General features: G+C 34.3%; 1 protein-coding gene across 13 annotated transcripts in view; it reads right to left on the bottom strand.

Annotated features, from left to right (window-relative positions):
* SSBP2 (single stranded DNA binding protein 2) overlaps positions 1-14848 on the bottom strand; it is a 290537-nt gene that overhangs the window by 38310 nt on the left and 237379 nt on the right. For 7 of the 13 annotated variants that reach the window (XM_014857023.3, XM_014857025.3, XM_070517847.1 and 4 more), the window contains 4 exons: positions 13823-13889; positions 13024-13094; positions 7129-7196; positions 2289-2337 (listed from right to left, as the gene is read on the bottom strand). In XM_014857023.3, the coding sequence (XP_014712509.1) occupies positions 2289-2337; positions 7129-7196; positions 13024-13094; positions 13823-13889 (255 nt within the window). Of the gene's footprint in view, positions 1-2288; positions 2338-7128; positions 7221-13023; positions 13095-13822; positions 13890-14848 lie in introns of all 13 variants that reach the window. The other 6 variants (XM_044777908.2, XM_070517846.1, XM_044777910.2 and 3 more) reach the window with 1 other exon arrangement.

Genomic DNA, 14848 nt, shown 5'->3' with positions numbered 1-14848 from the left:
CTCTTTAATACTTTTCGCTTTGCTTCACGTGAGCCCTGTGCTTTTGCTAGGAAGTCATCAGTTTTCTATGACTTTTTTCCTTGTTCTCATAACAAACCATTTTCAGAGGAATGTGTTTCCTTTCTGTGCTCAGGATGATGACCCCCTTCTCTTTCTGGAGAGAAAACTGCAGGCCTTCTCCCACTTCTTTCCCCCACTCCCTGTTCCCTATATGCTACTTCGAGTGAGGGGAGACGTACCCACATGTGCTACATATCAACAGAAGGGACTGCTGTCAACTCTACTGCTTGCCACATGTGTGCTGATCAAAAGCCCACTGCAGACTGCCCAGCGGACAGCAGTTTGATACACACAGCTTCTAACCTAATTCCTAGTGTTTCTCAGGGTCTAAAATAATTCAGAGCCGCTGACCTGATACAGCACATTCTCTCATCCCGAATGCTCAGCTCTATGAAATCCTGAAGAGATGCAGTACCTAGAAAACTAAAACCCATCAGAATGCAGAACTCTCTCCTCACCTCCGTCTTACCCAGTACTCTTCCCTGAATGATTACTGGCTAGGGACAGTGCGCTATCCTCACATCCAGTCCTGCCCCACTTCCTAGGGGCTTTATACAGATGACTGCATAAAGGGAGGTACTGCTGGAAGTGGGCAGTGGTGGCGGTGCTTGCACCTGGCTGCCTGCAATGGGCAGTGGAGGGATGACTTGTTGAGATGACAAGGAAGGAGAGAAGGGTGTTCTCGCTTCCAGGTGAGAAGGCTTCCATGGTTAAGGGGGGCTATCAACTGGGTGTCTGAATCCAGTTTCATCAGACGTGCAGAGAACAGAAATTCTTTCCAGATTCTTGCAATAGGAAGATTGTCAGAGTTTTCAGTGTCATAAAAGATTGTTTTTTCAGTATCTTTATGGATATTTTAACAAAGAGTTGACAGAAGTGTATCTTGAGCTGCTGGCCAGATGCCATTTTAAGTTAAATTGTGAATGAATTTGAAAGGCATATACAAGAAGCAAATCGAAAGTGAACTCTTCAAAAGTATGTAAGCAAACTAAAAGAATTTTGGAGGAGTAAAGATATTCACATTATAACATAATGTGGCAAAACAGTATCTTAGAAAGATTTGTTGAGATTAAATAGTACACCCAAGACCCAAATGGAAGCAATATCATCACTCTCTCCCCCGCAAAAAATTTTATTTAATTAGCGAATGTCATAGCTACTGAAACTAAGAGAGAGGCAGGCAATATAAATTAATGTTTTTTCTCTAAAAATATGAAAGTTACTTGAGTAGGAAGTGATTTCTGCCTTAGACTAGCAACGGATTTAGGATGATTCTTCCTATACCACACACACTTTGCTTTAAATTTTTTTGAAGTTTAAATTAACCTTAAACATTTGATCAGTTTCATGTTTATTTAGCATTAAGGCCACTGTTAGCCAAAGAAGGTACCTCTGTGCGTATTAGCGAAAGGCCTCCCCTCTGGTCAGATATTCATAGACTTCACAAGCGGAGCACAGGCTGTACTTTAGCCCCTGCTGACTCCCTTGATTCAGGAACCTTTGTGCAGTGCACATTGTACACATATGTACACAGCAGACCTCTCTCACATATTGAAGAACTCAAGATTTCAAAGTCAAGACGGAAAAACATCTCTAGGATCATCAAATTAAAATCGTATTAAGATTGAAAGCTTAATTTTCAACCTGTGCATATATTTATATGACATTATTAAGAGAGAAAAATATTTGTGCAGTCAAACCACTGCCATAAAACACGTAAGGAAAATTCCAAGGTTGTCAGATACACAGATAGATGTGTAAGGATGGTAATTTAGCTCACAGGCATAAGGCAACTGTGCACTTGCCTCCTGGGGCAGCAAGAGAGCAAATCCAGGTGTAACTAGGACAGAAAATATAATCATAACTAGAGATTGACTTTATCTAACAACTTAGCGTTTATTATAGTTATTTTAGAAGAGGAAACCATTTTATGATAAATGTGTTTTATCATAAATATAGGCTACATAGCATACTTAAATCATGCTTTCTATCTTTATAAGTCTGTAATCTACATAGAATGCATGTTTACATTAGATCTTGAAGTGAAAAATTACGTAATTTCAAACATTATGCATATTTAAAAAACATATACAAAAAATATATATTTTGGATGATTACTTTTTAAAAAAGGTTAATATAACCAATTGCAGGGCTTTCAAAAGCAACAGATTGTTGTTGTTGTTAAATGCCAAAAAGTGCAAAAACAACTAAAAGACACATATACTCACTGAATTGGCATTTGTTGGGTTTGGCCAAGGTCGACCACCACCTGGACCCCTGCAAGACAATACGATAAATGACATTTTAACATAGGTTAAAATTTGGTTAAAGCCTAAAGTGTAGGCTTTGAATGTTTCACACTAGGCAATAACAAATCATAAAATATTAACATTTACAATTCTGTTACTATGCAGTTCTAGTTCAACACTGAAATAAAAAAAATACACTGAAATCACTCTTTTCATACTTTATATTTTCACAGATTTTTAATTTCTCAAATCAAAAAATTTTATCATTTCAAAAAGCAGTTTTCTTCTCAAATCAAATTGCTTTTAGTGAGCCCAGTTTTATTTTAATATTAAGTCCAGTTACTGTCATAGCCACTAAAAGTGGTAAGCAACTGTAGAAGTAAATACATACACATACCTAAATCATTATAAAAGCACACCTTTGAAGTAAAAAGCATTAATTATGAAATAAATATAAACTATAATCTTGTGATAGCAATATAAGCGCCACCTGTATCTCATTCAAAATGAAAATGAAATTATTTGTAAAATATTAATATATATAAAATGATTGCTCTTATTAAGCTACAAATAAATAAATGTACATAAAAGATGTCTAAATTTGTCTCCTTTTGAAAAAATTGCAGCCCATCACACATTACATTATACATGCATACATCAGTCTATCTTTCAGCGCTCTTGACAGTCTAGTTACTACTGAGCAAGGCAATCACATTTCTTGTTTTCCGAATTGTAGTCCAAAGCAGCAGCCAGAGTAAATCTTGCAAAAAACAGGAGGTAACCTATGCCAATGTACGTCAACATATTACTTCCTTTTAGGGTGGAAGAGAATGTTTTGTATCCATAGCTTAAAAGGACATAATTTTAAAACAAAATTAATGCTTAATTAATTAAGTCAAAAAGGTCTCTCGTCCTCATGTTTTAGTATCAAGCATACCTGAATGAATACTGCCTGATAAAAAGTAGGCTTCTTTCAGTCGGTCCTCTGTAATTAGGGTCACTCAAAATTCCCTTTTCCCTCTAAAAGTAGTGAAAATTTTTAATTAAAATAACATGTCCTCTGATTCTTATTCTAGGGACCTTATATCGAAAGTTCTAAATATTAGATAGAGGCTGTCCAAGTTAGCGATATTACCCACGTTTGCTTGGACTATTTAGAACTGTTTCTAGTTTTGTGTTGGGATTCCCCAGGGACTCCCCAGGTACACAGCAGGGAAGGGTACGAAAATCCTGTCCTTGGGCTCTATTAGGATGCCCAAGTGCACTCTTTCCCAGTTCTGCTTGAGGAACAGAAGGGCAAAAAAGATGCCAGAGGGCACCTGGTCAAAGAATTGTGCACAGGGAGGAGGTGAGGGGCACCTGTATTGTTTCTGAAAATTGTTGTCTCTCTAAGACGATGATGACGGTCGTACAACCGACTATGGGAACGCTTTACAAAGATGCTTTTATATAGGATTCCACGCCTAATGGACAGAAACTAACAGAAAACATAGGATATATGCTGATCAAGTAAACCATTTGATTTGTTTCATGTTAAATAAAACACAGTAAAGAAATTGGGAAATATTTATCTTAAGACAACATAAAAAATATACTATATCCAAATCATGGCAAAAAATTATATACAGTGGTGATATGTAGATAACAATCTCATAATTTTGAAATGTGTAAATAAGGACTTATGAATATGATGTATTAAATATATTTCATTTAATTTGTCTAATTTTAAATTAATATGCTAAATTAAATGTTAAACATTTTACTTAATTAAATAAGTAGCATTAAATTAAATGTTAAACTTATTACAAGTAACATAAAATACCTTTTATGCATTTTGATTGTTGGACAAATACTAAACCAATCTCTGCATATTTCATATTAAATTGTATTTGAATATAATAGATTAAATAATAATTCATATGGATAAGATAAGTTTCTCCCAACATTTCGCTTGTGGTAACCATTTTATTTCAAGGTAATAATTACACAAATTTTACAATTCTATACGATACGATTTAGAACAAAAAGGTCTAGATCCTTTGAAATTCTTTGTCCTTAGTTTTTATAAAATACTAAAGTATACAAAGTTGAATTAGAAATGTTTTAATGTTGAATGCTAAATTCTTTGGAAATCTGTAAAAATTTTGTTAATTTAGAAACATACTTTTCTTTAAAAAATAATCTATAATGCATTTGAAACATTTACATTTGTAAATTCTACTTTAAATTACTGAAACTGCTATTAAGCTTTTACTTCTAAAGATGTAACGCTAGTTATAAAAACATTAAAAGTATATTCTTATTTTAATTTTAAATGACACTATGTATACTTTATCCTGAGTTTAGAGCACAGAAATGTAAAAATTGTATCAGAATAACCATTTTCTTTGGAGGTGAACAATTTTTTTAACAACAAAATTATCAAAATTTTGTTCCAAATGGTTTATTCTTCAATAAAGGGATAAAGTTGTCCATTAGAATATAGTATTTAAAAATACTTTAGTGACCAGGGTTGGGTAATTTTCATTGTCATTATACTTTCAAGGCAAACAAGAAAAAGTGACAAGCTAAAGACAAATCATCCAGATATGATTCTCCAGCAGGGCCCTCCTGGCCCCAATAAACAAATATTTTAGACTGCTAAAAACATAGCTTGAGGTAACACTATTCTAATGCCTTTGCCTTCAATTTTTAAGGTACCCAACCTGCAAAAAGGTGACTAGCCACAAATACTAGTTATAAATACTCGTTTGCCACAACACAGTAAGATCCACTTTGTTGTAAAGATAATAAATTATGAAGTGAATTTCAATAAAGCTTACTCTATTGAGTACAATAGAGATAATAACGTGTTTTATTTTTCATGTTTCTTTAAATTCACTTTTGCTTTGTTGGGGTTGACACCAATGCAAGAATTATTCTCTCTGGTTGCATCTTCCATAATTCAGAACTTTCCCTGTTAGAGGGAAATATTTACAAATGTAACTATGTAAATAGTTACATTTTCAATATCCTGGAAGGAATCCTAATTTATGGAAAACTGAAAGTGATATAAGACCCCAAATAAAAGACAATAGTAGCAAATAACGGAAATCTGAGTCTGTAAGGCTTAAGGATTCCTTAAGAACTAGAAATTATATAAATAGTAAAATATTATGTAATAGAAAATATGTAAAAGTATCTTGGCATATTTACTCAAATATCAACAAAAATAATCATATTAAAATTTTCAGCCAAATTTTTAGTCTTCATAGTTTAGAGAAAGGACTTCGACATTTTAAACAGCTATTTGAGTCTCTCAATGGTCACATGAAAATAACGTTTTCTTTGTATTAGCAAAAACTAAAGATCTAAAGATCACCACATGGCTGATTATAATGAAGAATAATAATATAAAATAATACTAGACACATTCTTAATACTTAATGATAATTCTGGGTTGATCACAGTATTCAAGACGTATACTCCTTATATCTATACATAGTATTCAAAATTATATATCTTACAAGCTATTTCAATTTAAAGTCAGAATCTCAGGTAGGTAAATTTTATATACATCTAAATCCTATTGGTAAGAGTTTCAGCTTTAGATATAAGCATAAAATATCACTCGCTCCTTTTTGTATCAACCATTAATAACGGCTAAGCCTTTGAGGACTTTAAGAAAAGTCAGACTTCATGTCTACCCATTTTTACTTCCAAATTGAAAAGAAGTGATAGGAAAATTTGACCTACTTTTTCCCCTTGTTCTCTCAGTTTTGAGTCTGGCTGGTATCCACCTATTAACCTATTTTCTATTTTAGGCAAAACTGCTTTCCATGAAAATGGTTTCAGAAACTTAAAAAAATCCCTATGTACATTAAAAGAACTTATCTCACAGTATATCTTCAATGCAATTAAGTGATGGTAGAGTTTTAAATTTGACATGTAAGTAACCGAAACATGGACTGATGGGAAATCTATTAGAGGAGACTACCCACAACCCTATATGGAGCGTTTTCATTATTTCTGGCAAGCCTGCCTTAGGCCACATTCATGGAATTGATCCTCGAGTGAATTAATGAAAGTCACTAACAAGCACCTGGTGTATGTGGAAATTTGTGGGCAAGTCAGATAATGAAAAGTAAATAAAAATTCCTTAAGAAACTGCATTATATTTGCTGATTGAAACAAACTATTGTCTTTGGGCTTGAAAGGCCCTTTTCAGTAAACAAACAAAAACATCCTGTTAGTTTACTCCTCATCTAAGTGCATCCTGAATTTTCAAAAGGAATTCCTACTACACCATGGAAAATTCCTTAGTATAGAAGACACTAACAGAGAGAATTCTTCCAGTGTTAAGAGTGGCCCCAACAAAGTGAAAGTCAAGACATAGAATTATGAGTTAAAAACCACACTCTTAGGAATCACTATGTATCTGTTAAGATGAAGTTACCAATGTTCAATTATCTACTTCTGTAGAGCTAAGCCATGGCCGTGGTGTCAGCCTCTCTTCATCTTTTTCTATAGACTATCTGGAGACTGTGGGCTTACTTTTAAAGACTCATTTTTATGACAAATGAAATATGAAAATCAAAAAGAAATAGCCTGAAAGTTGGCATTTATGGCACCTGAAAATGGAAAAAAAAGTTAAAGGTCACAAAGGAAGGAAGACAAACAGAGACTATGTTGTGAAAGGAAGCAAACACTGATGCTCATGTTTAGTTTGTTTATAGTACACAGAGCGTGAGGACCTCAAATTGTGCTACAAGTTAGTGTCACTTCAGAAAACAGAAGACAGAGCATTTGAGTAAACAGGATAACACAGCATTTTGCTTACATGTTCATTCCAGGCATTCCAGGGCCAGCTAAAGCATTCAGTGGGGGTCTCATTGCACCTCCATAGTTCTGTAATGATAACCAAGGGTCAGACTACCACAAAACAAAAAAACAAAACCAAAGAGGAGGGGGGAAAGAAAGGAGAGCAGGTTAATGATTTCCCTACATAACTCCTGATGGAGAGGCCTGTGCAATTCATTCTCTGAAGGCTCCACTCTTGTCCCTTTGCTTCTATTTTAACGATTACTTTGGTTTGTGTCTTTTAAAAATGATGCGAATATGTAACATCATTGGAGCATGTTAACGATTAACGTATAACTGCAACGTTACTACTCAACACGTCTTCACTAACTTCCTACTATCTGTACAACAGTGAACTTTTTCAAATAAAACATTTCACAAATCCAAAACTGTTTTTAAAGAAAAGACTTAGTCAACATATTTGAAATTGTCAGAACCAGGAAAGTTACATAAAGTCTGAGAAAAAAAACAAACAGGGGAACCCAACATAAGAACGTCTGTTCACAAAATAATACATCCAATACTCAAATACACTAATACAAACACAAAAATATAAGAAAACTAAAGTACACTCAAAATATGTATGCATGAATTACACAACTCAATAGACCTCTGTCAATATCTATAATGTGCTTTCAAAGGATAAAAACATTTTAATGCTTTAACATGCATATTAGCTTATTTCACTTAGCACAGAGGCCAAAAGATTAACTTTAACATTGTCCTGTTGATTCATTTTGACACTACCAGCCACTTTCATGCTTGGTGTTCTGACATCACTATTCCTTCAAGTTTTTTGACTACTCTTTTGCAGTTTCCTTTTATTTGGCTAACTCTTTAAATGTTGCTTTTCCCCAAGTTCTAGTCATAGCATTTTTTTTTCAATAAATGCACATTTACGGGTAATTTTATCTGCTTCCATTAGTTCAACAACTACTTATAGTTAAGTATCCCAAATCTTTTACATTCATGGTATGTCCCCTAAGCTCCCAGACAACTCATATGGTGAACTTCATATGGGTTGTTTCTAAATGGATTCCACTTCATGCTCAGCATTTCTAAAAGTAAATGCAATATTTTCTTCTCACGACTGTGCTCTTTATACTGCCTTCCTCAGTTAGTTCTGTGGCGTCACCTTCCACACAACAGTCCAGGCTAAGAACCTCTGCAAGCTCCTTGATGTCTCTTCTTTTTCTTTCAATTTCCACAGCCAGTCAGTTGCCAAAGACTATTGACTCTACCTGTGAAATAGCTCTTGAAATAGTCCTCTCTGTATCTCTAATCTTTGTCATTTACTAAGACTACTGTACTATCTTAATTGGTCTCTCTTGACTTAGTCTCTCCTCCTCCTAAAGTATCCTCCATACTGCTTCCAGAACTATGCTTCTAAAACTCAGTCCTACTTATGTCACTTAAAAGCCGTGATGTCCCACACTGCCTATCAAATAAAGCCTATACTCCTCAGCTTGGTTCTATGAAGTCCTTCACAGATTACTCTCAGCCTATCTCCTGCCCTCATTTTCTATAATTCTTACCTTCTTCTCCTACTCCCAACTATACCCTCCAGCCTACTGGATTCCTTGTGGTTTAGAAACACACAATACATGTTTACACTCATGTTAACTCATCTGCTGTGGCCTTCTGTGTAGTAGGTGCTAAGATGACAAGGAAATATTCAATGAGAGAAGGTCTGTTAACTTTAGAGGCTAAGCCACAGTTTATAAACAAATTACCTAGGCACATGCTATTCTCATCGCTTATTACTTTTACTTTCAGGAAATCTTATTTAAATATCCCAATTCCGTGTGCTATGGGATAGTAAAGTGGTTCCTGTCCACACTGGATCATTGTTAAAAGGATAGCTATTTCCCTTAACCTCGGGACCCGGCATGGTGGCGGCAGAGCAGTGTTAGCAAGGAGTCTCTGAGAAGAAAGTTAGTCACTGAGAATAAAATCTGAATGGTAAAGTATAGCAGAAATGCTTCACAGGGAAAGTCTCCCTTATTTTTAGTCTTAGAAGATCTGTGTTTTATTTTATTAAAGAAAACACTAGTTTTCTTTACAGCTCTGGACACAGACACATTGGCTTGAATCTCTGTTGCACTGCCCCATTTCCTCTGCCCCTCTTTCGATATATGTGATCTCGGCCCAATGATTCTCCCAGGGATCCGCTCAACCTTAATTTCCTTATCTGTAAAGTGATAATATTATCTCCCTTATAAGCTTGTTGGAGGACAAAATGAAATCATACAAAACACCTGTCATAGTGCTTCCTGCATTATAGCATGACACTTGGTGCTCAAAAATCGTAGCTGCTCTTTCTCATCACAGTTAGTAAGGGACTCACTTAAATGAGTGCTTTTCTCATCAGCTTCCCTTGAGCCCTCCACCCCAACAGAATTTCTTGCTTGTTTATGGAATGACTTCCTGACAGAGTTTGCATATTTCTTTTCTAGACTTTTTTCTACTGCATAATAGTTTTTCTTTACGTATCTGCATCTCATGCCAAATAACAAGTACACTGGAGGCCGAGTCTGTTTTACTCATCTTTGTATGTCCAGCGCTCAAGCATCACAGTGCTCTAGTGTCACGGGAAAACGAGTAAGAAATTGTCCGGTATAAAACTTGATAGATTTACAAAATATTTTAATTTTGTGAATAATCTGAAGCAAAAAGAAAACAGGAAGATAAGAAATCACAACTGGCTTTCCAAGTGCTAGCAACAAAGGCAGAATGGGAAGAGGTAATTTAGAATCACTGAATTTTAAAGCTGATAGCAGTTATACAATTCCATCTGGTTTAATCTCTCTCACAATGCAATGTTCCTGACAAAATGGCTGTTCAGACTCTGCTTAGAAAGTTTAGCAAAGAGTTTTTCCGTGATTGGGCAGTTTAGTTTCTAGAAAGTTCTTCTCTATACTGAGCTGAATTCTACCTCCCATCTTAGATTTGAAAATACAGAATCAGTTTACTCTCTCTTTACATGACAGCCTATCACGCATTTCTATCTCACCATTTCCCACCCCAAGTGTTTGATTTGGAAATCATGACATGTTCTTATTTAACCCTAACTCATTTATCCTTTGGATTTCTAGAGAACTAGAACTAGTTGGGTAATCCTGGCAAGTTTTTCTGTTAATCATATGGCACCTGCTGAGCATAGAAACACAGGCAAGGTAAGTACATCTTATTCCAAAAGCAAGTAGAAAAATGACTTCAAATATGGTATTAGGGAAGACATTTTTTCTTGATTAAATAGATAATTTTGCTTTTCTATTGAAAAAATATGGATATCAATTTAAAAATCATATATTACTGAAAAATTTAGATTTAAAATAGATTAAGGGGTGGGAAAATATGCCAGGATTTGGAGCAAACTTTTATTCTTTCATCCATGCAATAAAGTATTCATCACGTTTACTATGTTCTAGGTGCGCACTTTGCCTAAATGGGCATTATCTAAGAAGCATTCGATTAGACATATTTGTTCTAGGAATTCAGTTGTTCCAATAGATAACTACTGTCCCTCTTCACCACAGTGATCTTAAGCTCACAAAATTATGGAAATAATATCTCTGATAAAAAAGAGACATGTATTGTGCTGTGCATGAGGCTAGAGACAATATTCCAGAGACTATTTCTGTAATTCGACTGCACAAAGGCAGAGGCATTCTGCTCTTGGGTCGCATCTGTGTGATCAAATGTCTGCTGTGAGAGTTGTTCTCTACTACCTTGCAAGAAACACAGCTAACCTTTACTACAAATCACATAGTTTATAATGCGCATCTTTTCTCTATCAGGTGTTAGTTATAAGTAAATATCTCACAAGAACCCCCATTACAAATAATTGTACCTCACTTTTATCTGTTGTACCATTCACATGAACATGACTCCTTTTTTCACTTAAGTACATGATTTGTATAAATAATTTCCTTTAACTTTTTATACTTTGCATACTGTGATTTAAAAGAGTTACTGTAGGTATTCCTGATTTCTGAGGTAAATTCATGCCAGAATACTTTACTTTCCTCAAATTATAAAGGAATAGATAGGAAGGACACTAATCCTAAAGGAAGGAAAAAACTACTCTCTTTGGGTTTGAAAATGCAACACAGAATTCACATTTATTAAAACTCGTCAATAAGAGATTACTCAACAGAAATATGTTTTCTCATTTTCTCTTGTAATTTACTTATAATACAAAACATATATACATATAGCTAGATATTTATAAAACATAAAGGCCAGTATGCTCTTTATTTCTGCATTGTCAAATGAGATCTAAGTGTTCATATAACTTAGGTAAGCATTGGTATTTCTTTCAACGATTGCAAAACTGACTTTTAAGTCAGACTCTAGTTTTTAAAAGTATTAAAAATACTGGTCTGGGGATGACAAAAGCTTAAAGAGCAGCTAGCTGGAAAATAAGTGAAGCAAATGAAGAATGATAACTAAATTATATGCATAAAGTTTTTGAGATATATTTGAAATGTATCTATTATAAAAATCTTTCCGGAAAAAAATCACTCAAGTTCTTTATAGCCAAACTGGTTGGCTTAGTTCATTAGACTAAAAGTATATTCAATCAATGAAATATTCTATAGATCTCATAAATTCTAAGTGCTGTTAATAACTCAATGATGACTGGTCACATAAATCATCATCCCTAACATGGGTAGAAATAGGGAAAAATAATTTAAATATCTAAATCAGAGTTTTATAAGATCTTAAGAAAATCATAAGAAAGAACTGAGCCTAAATAAAAGAAATTGTTTTTTTCTGACTTTGAGGATATCAAACGTATTTGTACAGTGTGTTACTTTGTCACGCAACGTAGTATCTTTGAAAAATGTGGTTGTATGTGCTTCACATTTCAATATAGTTAATATATATATTATTATATATAGGTTAGAAACGCCTATGTCTAAATCACATTATCTGCATGTTAGATTTTTAATTCTCTGACTCCTTTGGGAACACAACAAAATATTAATGTAATTTTTAAATAGATTCACGAAACAAGCTCCTAAACTATCACTTCAATGCTGTTCTTGGAAAGGATACAGAAAATAAATTAATTCCTCTTTTAACCAGTTTATAACATACTAACTTCTGACCCATGAGGTAGAAATTTAAAATTCTGGATTTTGGATTCATTTCTTTGAAAGACAATTAATTTCTACTTCACGCATTTTCCCAAGGGAGACAAAAGGATGCTTTAGATAAAATAAACGATAGCCTGGAATAGCATACTTTAAAAATGCTACCAACAGCGAGGACAGGTTTGACTTCAGTGTATACTGCATGGAAACTTCGATAGAGAAGCAGGCTACCATCACATGTATACTGATGGTATTACGCTTGTTCAGGGAGACCCATTTTAATGTTTATTTCTAAGTCATTGTCTATTGTTTCCACATTCTATAAAGAAATATGATTGTATATAATACATTGTCAATGGCATTCTTTAAAAGACTTATAGAAATATATTTTATGCTGCTTATTCTAGTTAATATTTTTGATCAACTGTGTTTTATTTAACTTACATGGTTATCTTCTTATAATAATTACTATAAATGTAAAAGCATTTCCTTAACATAACTAACAGAAGGGTAATTATCTTTTTACAATAATTGCTATATTTTTATGCAATGTATTTTCTCAAATGAACTAAAGGCATATATGGTAGCACCTGTTAAAATGCAGTTTGTTGTTACATCAATTTGGACACGTCACAGATATTATGTCCTCAAGAGCCTAACAACTATGTTATACAAGCTTTAACGCATATAATAAAAGCCAGCAAATAATAAGTTTGTTCTTATAAGATGAAGGCAAAAAACTCAGCAAGTAGCTTTCTGCACTGATTATTTACCTGTGGTCCTAAGGGCACCATTCCTCTTGGAGGAGTCATTCTCTGCATTGGCCCACCCATATTTGGATGTCCTAAAAAAATTACAAAGTATGAAGATATGAGCAATATAATCAGCGTGAGTGCGCAACCAGAGGCCAAGAGCTTCCTCTCTGCTTGGTTTTACAACATTGAATTTACTAAGGGACTGAGTTATTGACATTGTCTAATCTTGGCTTCTGTGGCCACTTTTCTTACCACGACCTACCCACACTCTCTGTTAAATGTCTTAAGATTGAAATTTTCTTCCTACTCTGTGTTGAATTATGCATCTCACAACATTTACCTCTCTTCCCTGGGAACAGCACAATAGAGCTGTACATATCTGTGGTACCTAAACATCTCTTTGGAACGACTTGATTATTGGGTTTGTGAAACTATTCAATTCACTTGTGGCTCAGCATCCTCTTTCCTCCTGCTCATCTTTTGGGTGGACTAATCTCCCTTTCTGAAAAAGGCAGAGGAAATCATAAGTGATATAATTACTTTGATTCCTACTTGTTAGAAGTTATATAAAAAGCTTTAGAAGTTATTAGTTAAAATATGGATTCTTGGATATTTAATTATTCTGTTTCTTATGTTATCATGCCCTCACTATTATGCATAATTAAGAGTTAGCTGAAAATATAAATCACTTGGCCATATTACCTGCAAAAATGCAACTGGTATAATTATGGAAGATTTATACAAACACAATTTTCCTTAAGAAATAAGGATTTTCTTTGAGAATCTGCAACATCAATTTCACTTTTAAAGTAGTCACCTTGTTGTCGAGTTGGGTCCATTCCACTGGGAAGTAATGGCTGACTTCCTGGGACACCTCCAAGTGCCTAGCATATTTAGTAAAACAAAATAAAAAGTAATATTGTAAAATACTTATAAAATAAGTGCTTTAATAATTCTCTTTAAAAATTCCAAAAATTACAGAATGCATTTGAGTATCTTACAAGATTTTTTAATATTTCACATTCATTTATAAATTTTATAGGTCTATATACTTAGTATAAGTTCTTAGTTCTAGAAAGATTCTCCTTTGCCCAATTTCGTGGCAAACAAACTAAGTATTTGGGGGGCATAAAACTCTAGGCGAAAACTGTCCTATTTCTTCCTGAGTATAATGACTTCCTCCAAAATTAATTTACTGAAGGTACTGAAATAACTAATTTTGCTTCTTAAACGTAAGCTCTCTATTTCCGCAGAATATGTTATTCATCTGGGATTACAATAGCAGCAGGACTAAAATGCCGAGGGGCCAACGAATATTTTTGTTGTAGTCATATTTTCCCTAAGAAATTATTTAGAAAAATAATACTCCAATTAAGTTGAAACAATTTGGCTGGGAAAAGAGAAAAAGAACTGAAAAGGATGGGGATCCAGAGGCTTCACCTTACACAGGGTGCCATACTGGGGGTCTACTGTCGCGAGTTTCCAACAGCTGTCAGAGCAGCGCCGAGAGCTAAAGCCATCCAGACCTGGGGTCCTACCAAGTCTATGCGTGTACGCAGACACACACAGTCCTGACAATTGGTGAGTTTCACCGATTTAACTTAAAGCAGGATCAATCTTGTCTAGTTAATAAAATTTTCCAACATTTCAGTAATAGTAAGGAGTTTACATATCCAGATCAGAACTGTTTCCTTACTTGTTACCACTTGAGACGCAGGAAGGAGCGGCCATTTCTTAAGCCACTTTTGTAATTCTTTCATAATTTTTTTTTCCTTACGGACACACTCAATACATATTTACTGAGTTCCTACTACATGATGTGTTCGCTGCTTACCTTTCCAGC

This window comes from Equus asinus, chromosome 9 (assembly GCF_041296235.1).
Source record: "Equus asinus isolate D_3611 breed Donkey chromosome 9, EquAss-T2T_v2, whole genome shotgun sequence".
Classification (NCBI taxonomy): Eukaryota; Metazoa; Chordata; class Mammalia; order Perissodactyla; family Equidae; genus Equus; species Equus asinus.
Note: the sequence above shows the minus strand (reverse complement) of the source record. Positions and strands in the feature narration are given on the sequence as shown.